The 12,047-nt window shown below is 37.1% G+C and overlaps 2 protein-coding genes across 2 annotated transcripts; one reads left to right on the forward strand and one right to left on the reverse strand.

Moving 5' to 3' along the window:
• Nucleotides 1-3,071: 3,071 nt before the first annotated feature.
• On the forward strand, nucleotides 3,072-4,010 carry LOC102425242 (olfactory receptor 5J2-like). Its single transcript, XM_006108386.1, has one exon. The coding sequence runs from the start codon at nucleotides 3,072-3,074 to the stop codon at nucleotides 4,008-4,010; it is 939 nt and encodes a 312-aa protein (XP_006108448.1).
• A 6,405-nt stretch (nucleotides 4,011-10,415) lies between these two features.
• Nucleotides 10,416-11,357, reverse strand: LOC102425546 (olfactory receptor 8K3). Its single transcript, XM_006108387.1, has one exon. The coding sequence runs from the start codon at nucleotides 11,355-11,357 to the stop codon at nucleotides 10,416-10,418; it is 942 nt and encodes a 313-aa protein (XP_006108449.1).
• Nucleotides 11,358-12,047: the final 690 nt, after the last annotated feature.

Genomic DNA, 12,047 nt, shown 5'->3' on the forward strand with positions numbered 1-12,047 from the left:
GGATTAATGAATTCCTAACTTCTTGTCATCGTGGCAATTGAAATGTTTTAATTAAAATAGATAAATGGTATAAATTATAGATATACCAATATCATCACCATTTGTTTATTGTAATTTCTAAAGTGACACTCTAACTAATAGAGAAACATATTCTGAAACAAATACGAATAGCTTTGAATATAAAATATAAGTATCCAACCATCCAATGGAAATTGCAATTTTAGAAAGACTTAAATTGTTTAGACTATGTATTATAGGATGAAAAATAGGAAGAAGTATCACAAAAATTTTGTGAATATATCTATATATATATTCATATTCTAAATTAGTGTGCTTTTAAATTTTTCTAAAATTATTTGAGATCTCAGGAAATGCCTCCATAATGCTCCAGATATGCAAGATGTGGGATTCTGTGACCTAGGTCTCAGTCAGTGACCACCCAGGGCTGGTCTTTTACCAGGAACATGAGGAAAATTGTCCTGGAGCAAGAATCCTGGATACTTTTAGTAGGTATCATGCAAGATACAGCTTTTGTTTCATGAGTTTCAGAATGAGGTGTTGACACCCAATATCTCCTATGGTCACAAAAGCCAGAATCCTTGGCATTTTAAATGTCATCACTCTAGGTACTGAGCCTCTTACTTCGTGTTGTGGCTGTCCAAGGTAATGACCCTGTACATCATTGCCATATATAACTTCAAAATAAATATAATTTTATGGGCCCTTCTCATTAAATAATTTTCTACTTAAAAACAAACAAATAATTCAGAAGAAAATATCATAGAATAACTATCTATCTAATCTACTTATATAAAAACCCTGGGTGGTGTTCATCACAACCAGAACCACGACTAAGTGAAAGGAAGTCAGACCTGCAGGGGTTGTCTTGGCAATGGCTGCACCCTCCCCGGAGCTGTTTCCCAGAGCTGTGTCCCATAAGGGCTGGGTTTGAGGCAGGAACCCACCCTGGGAGCGTAGAGGCATATCTTTATAAAGTGTGCTGCGCCAGCACAGCCAAGGATGAACCTGAGTGGGGGCGGCTGAAAGGCTTAGAAAAGACAGACAAGAGAATGAAAGCCAGATCTGGGTGGGATGCTGCTTCTCTGAGAGACAGCAACCATGCCCTCAACTGTGTCTTTATTTTATAGCAGATGCCACGAGGCAAAGTAAGGGTGTGACCAAGATGTTTACAACATTCTCCTGGGTTTCAATCCTACTCAATTACATGCACCTGAACTCTATCAAGCCTACATCACTCAGGCATGTGGGGCCACGTGTTCGGACCATAGGTTCAGACTTACAACTCAGCTGTTGGCTATAATTGTGCTGGGAGGGCCCTGCCCTCCAAGCTGGGACTTGCACGTGGCAATGAGAGGACTGTGCCCTCTCATCAGTCCAAGGCTTGAACCTGTCCAAAACACTGTAGCAGCTCCCCACAATAAAGTTTTAATTCTGTTTCTTTGTTACTAATGTTGTGGCCCCACCCCATAACAAAGAAACAATTTCCGGAGGATGAGGCCCAGAAATCAGGATTTTAAAAAGATTCCCAGGTGATTCTAATGTGCAGCCAAGGTTGAGATATACTCGATGGAGATTTTCACACATATTTGAGTGATGATTCCATTGATTCCACAGATGATGCTGAAAAGGAAAATTTTCCCATCGAATTTCTTAATAGTATTACTCCTTCGGGAATCCTGTGTCATAAATTAAAATTGAAAGTGGGTGCAATCATCATGCTATTGAGAAATCTCAATAGTAACTGGGGTCTTTGTAATGGTACCAGATTTATTATCAAAAGATTATGACCTAAAATTATTGAAGCTGAAGTATTAACAGGATCTGCAGAGGGAGAGGCTGTTCTGATTCCAAGAATTAATTTGTCCCGATCTGACACTGGCCTCCCACTTAAATTGATTCGACGATGGTTTCCCAGACGATGGTTTCCCATGATGCCAGCATTTGTGATGACTATTAATAAATCACAAGGACAAACTCTAGACAAAGTAGGCATGTTCCTACCTGAACCCGTTTTTGCACATGGTCAGTTATATGTTGCTTTCTCTCAGTTTGAAGAGCATGTGATGTTACAGTTAAAGTTCTAAGTACTTCATCACAAGGGAAATTAGTCAAGCATTCTGAAAGTGTTTTCACTCTTAATGTGGTGTACAGGGAGATATTAGAATAAGTTTAATCACTTTATCAGTCATTGTTTGCATCACTGTTGTTTTTATATCATGTCTTTGTTGTTTTCATATCATGTTTTTGTCATTTTTATATCATGCCTCTGTTGTTGTTATATCCTTTTGTTACTGTTTATTTATTAATAAATTTATATATTATTTTCATATACATTTTACTAATTTCCTTTCATCTCTCACACTTCTATTATAGAGAAAGGGCAAATAGCAAGATTAAAATATCTCTGCTAATTAATTCCCTTTTAAAAAAATATATTATATTGATTTTTTACAGAGAGGAAGGGAGAGGGATAGAGGGTTAGAAACATCGATGAGAGAGAAACATCGATCAGCTGCCTCCTGCACACTCCCCACTGGGGATGTGCCTGCAACCAAGGTACATGCCCTTGACCGGAATCAAACCTGGGACCCTTGAGTCTGCAGGCCAATGCTCTATCCACTGAGCCAAACTGGTTAGGGCAATTAATTCCCTTTTAATGTGCACGAATTTCGTGCACCAGGCTACTAGTGGTATATATTATACATGCTATTAATTTCAATCGTCATTAGTGTCTGCTGAGTGGACATTTTAGAGATAGACTGAAGCTGTTAGAGACAACTGTTTTTCACATTTTGGTTTCTATGGAATATAATCATATAAAACAACGTCATTGGAATGAAATGAGAGACCATTTAGTCCTCTTACTACTTTTATTGATGAAAAATCTCAGATTCAAAGAAGGGATATTTTTTATCCAAAGCCTGACATCAGTAATTGTGTTTGTTTTTATACACACACACACACACACACACACACACACACACACAATTTCCCTAATAAGTTATAATCGCTGTATCTCTTTCCATAACAGATCTTGTGAAAAGAAACAAATGGCTGAAAAGAATTTTACGGTTGTGACAGAGTTTATTCTTTTGGGATTGACGGACCACGCTCAACTGAAAATTGTACTTTTTGTGTTGTTCCTGGTGATTTATGTCATCACCCTGGTGGGGAATCTAGGCATGATCTTCTTAATCCGAGTCACTCCCAAGCTCCACACACCTATGTACTTTTTCCTCAGCTGCCTTTCTTTTGTAGATGCCTGCTATGCATCCACCATTGCACCCAAAATGCTGATAAGCCTCCTGCTTGTGAGGGCAACCATCTCTTTTTTTGCTTGCATGGTACAGCATTTGTGTTTTGGGGTGTTTGTTACCACAGAAGGTTGCTTGCTGTCAGTCATGGCCTATGATCGTTATGTGGCTATTGCAAATCCTTTGCTTTACGGTGTGGCCATGTCTAAGAGGAAGTGTGTAGGGCTGGTCATCGGGTCATGTATGTGTGGAATAATCAACTCATTGATACACACAATAAGCTTGGGCAGACTGTCCTTCTGTAGGTTGAATGTTGTCAGCCACTTCTTCTGTGATATTCCCTCACTCCTAAAGCTGTCGTGTTCTGAAACCTCCACGAATGAGTTGTTACTCTTAACCTTCTCTGGCATCATTGCCATGGGCACCTTCCTGGTTGTGATAATTTCCTACATGTTCATTGTTCTTGCTATTTTGAGGATCCACTCAGCATCAGGCAGACAGAAAGCCTTCTCCACCTGTGCCTCTCACCTGACTGCTGTCACCATATTCTATGGAACCTTAAGCTTTAGTTATATTCAGCCAAGCTCCCAGTATTCTGTAGAACAGGAGAAGGTAGTTTCTGTGTTCTACACCCTAGTGATTCCCATGTTAAACCCACTGATTTACAGTCTGAGGAACAAAGAGGTAAAGGATGCTGTGAAAAGGGCCTTAGAAATGAAACATTTCCCCTGTTAGGTTTAAGTCATTGTAAATCCTACCAGTCGGTTCTCACTTTCAATATTTCAGTAAATGTAAAGCTTCTAAAGATGTGCAGAGGTTGTTTTCTTTTTCTTTTCTTTTAAAAAAATTTTCAACTGCAGTTTACATTCACTACCATTCCACACCAGTTTCAAATGTACAGCAAAGTACCTGGAAAACCATACAATCTACAGACTGGTCCCCCCGCTGCCCCAAGCAGCCACCTTAAGAATTTTTCATTCTATACACTTATTTGTCAAGTAAGGAGGCAGCCAGAAAGGAAAAGTTGCTTAATTCATGTAGCTGCATCACAAAAACAATAGCCTATCACATATGTCTTTCGATATTCTAGGTTGTTATTCTCTAAATCAATAACAAAACCCACTATTACATTTATATTTTTCCTTTATTTGGAGAAAACAATTACATAATAATACATGCATTTAAGGACATAAAAACAGGGCACTTACAAAGAAAGAAGTAATTGATTCTCAGGTTTCCAAGAATACTGATATTCTATTGAACATGCTTTCATTGACAGTTTTAAGTAGTCTAAAGACTGGTTATGATATTGCAGTTTATAATAAGAAACATATATTTGGTCTTAATTCTGATTTGTGGCATAGCTCCTAAAACCCTTTTATCACCCAAAATGCTTAGAAAGCTCCTGGTGTGAAGGGAAACATCTCTTTTGTCTTTCTGTCTGTCTGTCTTTCTTTTTTGTTTGCATGGTACAGCATTTGTGTTTGGGGTGTTTGTTTCCACAGAAGGCTTCTTGCTGTCAGTAATGGTCTATGATTGTTGCTACTGCACCTTTGCTTCACAGTGTGGCCATGTCTAAGAAGAAGTGTGTAGAAATGGTCACTGGGTCATGCATCTGTGGAATAATTAATACACACAGTAAACTTGGGTAGACTTTCCTGATTTTGATTCATTTTCTTTGATATCCTTTGTAATAAACTGGTAACCCAGTGAATAAACTTTTTAAAAATTTATTTCATGTTTTTTGTTTTGTTTTAGAGTAATAAATTATATCCTATATAATAAAAGTGTAATATGCTAATTAGACCAGATGACCTTCTGGAAGAAGCTGGGGCTGCAATGGAAGCTCAGGTCCCGGGTGCTGCGGAGGCCGGAGGGAAGCCTGGGTCCCGGGTGCCAGAGGGAAGCCAGTGCCAGCAGCCAGGGGAAGGAAGGCTTACTCTTGCACAAATTTTGTGCATCTGACCCCTAGTATTTATATAAACTTTCAATTGTATATTGCTTATATACTGAAATGCAATGGAATTCTGTGTGTTGGCTGTGCATACTGTGACATTGTTATATTTAATTATTAGTTGTAGTAACTTTTGCAGATGCACTTTCTACATAAACAATCACGTCACCTTCAAATAGAGACTATTTTATTTATTTTTAAAATTTTACATCTTTTATTTATTCCTCTGATCTTATTGCACAGGCTGGGATCGCCATTATGATATATGATAGTTGTGGTCATAAAAAATAGCCTTCTCCTTGTCCAGCGTTAGTGAGAAGACAATCATCCTTTCATGATTATATATGGAGTTCTCTGTAAGTTTTATTGTAGATGTTTTTTAATCAATTTTTAGGATGTTTCCATTTTGAGATTGCTGAGAATTTAATTTTATGCTATAAATGAAAACAGAATCTCATTAAATACTCTTTTTTATCAATTGTGAAATTCATAGTTTTCCTTTTTAATTCTGTTGATATGATAAATTACATTAGTATATTTCAGTGCTGAACCGGGCTTGTATTCCTAAAATAAACCTCATAGATGGTTTATGAATTATCTATAAGTTGTTATAAAATAAAAATAAAAATTAGCCACAAGGGAAAAATCAATTTATGTGACTGTTACTGGATCTGAAATCAAGAGGTTAACCTAAGTATAATCATCTCTGCAAGAGATAGAGACTACATTTATTCAATAGGTATGAAATTCTTTATGACTACACAAAATTTAATGACTGTAAAAAAACCAAAGCCTTGAAAAAAATCTCTGTGTTGTTCTACTTCTAAATCATTGAAAAAAATAAGTCCATAATTTCTATAGAATTAAATTTGACTGTAATCAAATATGACACAAGAGGGGATGGGAGAAACACCAGATGGCTTTGTGAAGGGCATGGCCCTCACTGTTCCAGGGTGTGCTGCTCACATACTAGACATTAGAGCTCTTCCTGACTTCTGAGACCTCTCTACCTCATAGCATCTGTTTTCAGCTCTCCAGTGGTTATAATTTCTCCAGGGAACCTATAGGTACCATAGATGACATGGATATTGATAGATTAGATAGATTATAGATAGATAGATATAGATATAGATATAGATATAGATATAGATATAGATATAGATATATAGATGATATAGATGATATAGATAGAGATAGATATATTCTCCAAGGAATGCAATGCTTCCTTTCTCCAATAAGAAATCATACACAGATGAAATTTGACACTTAGGAATATTATGATTATTGTGAACCATTAAACATTTAATGAATCACAGATCTTTTCTTGTTTTAAACATAATAATATTTAACTTTCATATTCTTACTTTTCAATTAGCATTATTTCTCTCTCATATTTCAGGAGCTCTTTCAATGACAAACTATATATGTTGATTAGTGATGTTTCCCCTCATAGGTTTGATACATATTCCTGAGAGGTATGTTCTTCCCTTTATCAGTCTATTCACCATGATGGGCAGTTGTTGCATGTGTACATGAATCAGGACAATCCTGTATAATAAAAGCCTAATATGCAAATTGTCCCCTTGACCGGGAGTTCAACCAGGAGTTCGACCACTCGGTATGATGTGCGCTGACCACCAGGGCGCGGCGCAGAACATGGCGGGTGTCGGTGACGAGGCGCTGGAAGTAGGTGGCAGTGGAGGTGCTGCAGGCCCCAATGGGCTCCTGGGACTGCAGGGGACAGTAGGGCTCCCTGTGGGTTTGCACAGGAGCCGGTCTGCGAGGTTGGCCAGGAGAGGACACACTGCCCACCTGGCTTCCAGGCAGCACCGCTGGGTGGCCCAGAGGCCCATGCTGTGCCTCAGCCCATGGTGTCTAGCTGCACTAATTGCATCTCCGCTTGGGGACTTGGGTGCCGTGACTCAGGCGGAGGGGGTTGTGCTGCGGCCTGGAGGCCCAGGGCCCAGAGGTCAGCTGGGACCTGCCCTTCCACGCCAGACACTCGCACTTTGATTGCCTGCCAGGCCTAGGGACCACACTCGTGCATGAATTTCATGCACCGGGCATCTAGTATTCTATAAATTGTCTATCCTTGGGGAGAGTTTTTTCACATCTTCGTCCATATGAACGACACACCCTAAAGTAACATGGTGCCCAACCTTCACAACTGCATGTGGTACACCACCATTTTCATTGTATCATTTAGGAATGTTTCTCCCATGCATGTAATAGGTTATGAAACAAACACTGGCTCAAGGAAGAGGGCTTAATTTAAAATAAAAAATGATCACATGTTGGGCCTCATGGCATTTATTCATTCAATAGCTTAACAATATGTGAGTCAATATATTCTATTACTCATAAATTAAACTTCCCAAATGGATGAAATGCTCATAGAAATGTTCTTCAAAATATGAGAAGCAGAAGATAATGGAGAATAAATATTGCCTTGATTTGGGAAATAACATTTATCTCTTATATTGTCCCTGGAAGAATTCCTTCTACAAATAATTAGCAATAGGCTTTTGGCTTTTTGGAATTCTGCTTCTCTTTATCTTCATTTCTCTGACTATGTCCTGCCTTCACTTTGTTTTAGCTTTCTATTTGAACAAAATCACTCATTTAAAAATAATTACATGATTAATTTATATGTATGTAAGTTAATTTATTTACTTATAATTGAATAATTATATCTCTTGAATTAATTTCCTGTGCCAGCCATGGCTTTCACTGTTTCGTTTTGGTCCTTCAGGGGCGGGGATTGCTTGTGATCCTCGGTTCTTTATGACTTGGGGGGCTCTGACCACAGGGCGCATCTGTGTGGCCCTTGTTTTGTTTTGAAATCTTTCTGTTATTTCTCCTGTTCTAATCCTACGTCTGCCAAAGTGAAATTTTACTCCCTGTTATCTCTGGGATGATATCAATGAAGCATAAAAATTATATTAAAAGACAACTTAGGGACCTTGTTAAGAGAATAAAGTCTTGATCATGAACTTGATTACCTGGTTTGAAGTCTGGTTCTAACAGCTAATATCTTGGTGGACTTGGACAATACTTAGCTTCTCTGAATCACCTTTTTCTAATCTAAAAAAATAAAATTTTAATAAGACCTATCTCACAGAGTTGTTTTTGATAATCAAATTCATCAAGACATGTAGAATGCTTGAAAGTTTCAGATATTATTACTTGGTAGTAATAATGATTATCTTCAAGATTCCTTTTAACTGCATTAACAATTTTATATTTATCATCACATGACACTGTATCATGTACTTTTTTATATTGTGAGACTTTATTTTATTTTTAGAGAAGTTTTACGTTCACAGAAAAATTGAGAAGGCACGGAGAATTCTCATATATTCCATTCCCTGACCCGCAAATGCTAGCCTCACCCATCCCATTAGCAACAGTCCTTAACAAAGTAGTACATTTGTTAAAATCCACGAACCTACATTGGCACATCATTTTCATCTAAACTCCATAGTTTACATTGGGTTCACTATTGGTGTTTGTTGTACATGCCATTGGTCTGAACAAATATTTAATGACTTGTATACACAATTATAATTTCATATAAAGTATTTTCACTACCCTAAGTATTCTCCAAGCTCCTCCTGTTCATCTTTCCCTATACCCTAACCCCTGGCAACATTTCTAATGTCTTCTTTTCCTGAATGTCACATAATTGTAACCATGCAGTACATTGTCTTTTCAGATTAGCTTTTTTCACGTAGTTACATGCATTTAAGGTTTCACCACATCTTTTCATGGCTTGATAGCTCACTTCTTTCTAGTGCCAAATAAAATAGCATTACCTGGATGTGCTATAGTTTATTTGCCCCTCCACCTACTGAAAGACATTTTGGTTGCTTTGTTATACACTTTTAAATGTTATTGCAATGAAATATTTTTATTAAATGTTCATTGGCTAAAACACCTAATTTTAATAGCATGATAGTGAACACAGTAAATACTGTAGACAAGTAGTTTTAATAAAATCCCAGAAATATTAAGAAGAATAAAAGTAAACAAAAGGAAAATAAAATTAAGCACATGGGAAAATGTGGAGACTGACATGTAACAACTATGTACAAAAGGCAAGATAACTATGTTCTGGTCATGTATCAGGCTTCACTTACATTAGAAATAGGACATCGTGCAAACAACAGGAATCTTTTCCTTTGCTTCCCACAATTAAGATAATCGATGCAGTTAAACAATAAAGTCAGTTAAAACACAGTGCATAGTCAATATTGATTAAAACTGGGAAAGAGCCTGAGAAAAGAAAGGCAGCACAATGAATTTATCATAGGATAGTCTTCTTACCCAAGGATATAAAAGTAACTTTTAAAATTGGAAAATTATGTTTTTTCAAAGAGATCAGGAACTGTAATCTCAAAAACCAAACAGCCAGTTATTAAGCAAGAACAACTAGTTGGGGGGAAACAGTTCAAAACTAGGAGCTTCTCTGTGTGGCCTCAGAAATTTACCTCAATTTGAGTATCATCTGACATCAACAAAAGGAACTAATAAAGACAAAATTAGGTGCCAATCAGAACCTCTGGACTGCCAAATTACAATATATGTTCAGTTAATAGACTCAGATATGGAAGAGAGGCAATGAGGAGGAAACAGTGGGATCCCAATGTTTGGAAGGGGTATTTAAGCAAAGCAACGTGACTGACACTTCAAATCATCAGATATCACATTCACAGCCATTAGTAAGTACCATTCTAAAACATATCAGGGAAAGGCATTAAGGTTAAATCCAAAGGAAAGGAAAGGAAAGGAAAGGAAAGGAAAGGAAAGGAAAGGAAAGGAAAGGAAAGGAAAGGAAAGGAAAGGAAAGGAAAGGAAAGGAAAGGACACACACACATACACACAGTCACACATACAGATGCTATGATTTTATTCTAATAAAGATGAAACAGCTTTTTTTCCATATTCAACTAACACATTCTACTACACCTATAGTTTAAGTATATAATCCATCTTTCCCCTCAAGAAAAGCAAATATTTTTACTATCTTGTTCATTAATCTATTTATAAGGATTAGAAGTGCCTAGCATTAGTAAGACAGTAATTCATGTTAAACTCATCTCTGCTTCTTATTTCTTTAGGAGGAATAAACAGCAAAATTTAAAGTTCAGAACCTAGTTTATAGGAATTGTACTGTATGTAAACCCTTAAGAAAAAGTATTACATAGTTTTTTCCACACCCTTTGTAGTGCACATTTTACATCTTTGTTCCTCAAGCTGTAGATCAAGGGATTCAACATGGGGATAACGAGGGTGTAAAATATGGAAGCCACCTTATCACTGTCAAAGGAATGACTGGACTCCGGCTGCACATACATAAATAGCAAAGTCCCATAGAACACTATGACCACCGTCAGGTGGGACCCACAGGTAGAAAAAGCCTTGTACCGACCCTCAGCAGAGTTCATCCTGAGAATGGATTCAAGAATGAGGAGGTAAGACACAAGAACGACCAGAAGGGATGCAATCAAATCAAAGCCAGCTAAACTCAGAATAATCATTTCAACTTCATGTGTATTTGAGCAGAGCAATGATAACAAGGGGAGGCTGTCACAGTAGAAATGACGGACAACATTGTAGCCACAGAAAGGTAAGTTGAAAATCTTTATGGTGACTAGGAGAGAAACAAATGTACTATAGAGATAGGGAATCGCCACCAGCAGCTGGCATAGCCTTGGTGACATGATGACTGGGTAAAGCAGAGGGTTACAGATGGCCACATAGCGGTCGTAGGACATTGCGGATAGAATAAAAATTTCACTAACAATAAACACAAGAAAAAAGGCTAGTTGTATAGCACAAAAATAATAGGAGATTGTGTTTTGACCCACAACAAAATTTGCTAACATTTTGGGTCCCACAGCTGTTGAATAACCAAGGTCAGTGAAAGCCAGGTGTCTGAGAAAGAAGTACATGGGTGTCTGGAGCCTGGAGTCCACCTTGGTGAGGATGATCATGCCCAAGTTGCCCACCACGGAGATCACATAGATAATCAAGAAGAGTCCAAATAATGGAGCCTGCAGCTCAGGGCGGTCTGTGATCCCCGTGAGAATGAATTCATTTAACACTGTTCGATTTTGTGTTTCCATGCAGGTTTTTTGGGAAACCTATTCTGGGAAGACACATCAGCATAGTCAAAAGGTTTCACGTATTATACCTGGAAGATTTTTAGTACTCAAAGCTAGTATAAATAAGATGCATCCAGTTTATTATAAACTTTCCAGTTTATAATATATAAAAATAAACCTATCTCACAAAAAATAATATTTGCAAATAGAGGTAGAGACAAATGGAGGTGAGTGATACAGGCCAAAACAGTCAATGCAATTGACAGAAATTAGGTGTATAAATAAGAAAACTATAATAGATTAAAATGAGAATTATTTGTCTTACATGGTAAAACATTACATATATATATACATACATATATGTGTGTGTGTATATATATACATATATATATATATATATATACACACATATATATATATAATCTCAGTTATATCCTCATTTAAGGTATCTTCATTATCATATACAAAACCAATATTTTGGATCATTTAATCTCCATTTATCTCTACCAACAACTCTATGAGGAAGTATTGGCATTGGTTTCATATAACAAGATTTATAAAAATTTTCTTTGTATAAAGAGATACTATACTCTTTAATGTAAGTTTAAAAGTGTGCACATCGAATATAATAAAGTCACTATGTTACACAGTACTAGAGAGGTAAAATAAAACACACTAAAGATGAGGTATCCATGAATTCTTAGATATTAC

This window comes from Myotis lucifugus, unplaced genomic scaffold (genome assembly GCF_000147115.1).
Source record: "Myotis lucifugus unplaced genomic scaffold, Myoluc2.0 scaffold_2208, whole genome shotgun sequence".
NCBI lineage: Eukaryota > Metazoa > Chordata > Mammalia > Chiroptera > Vespertilionidae > Myotis > Myotis lucifugus.

Excerpts from the sequence above, each read along its gene's own strand:
- LOC102425242 (XM_006108386.1), top strand. The coding sequence starts at position 3,072 with ATGGCTGAAAAGAATTTTACGGTTGTGACAGAGTTTATTCTTTTGGGA.
- LOC102425546 (XM_006108387.1), bottom strand. The coding sequence starts at position 11,357 with ATGGAAACACAAAATCGAACAGTGTTAAATGAATTCATTCTCACGGGG.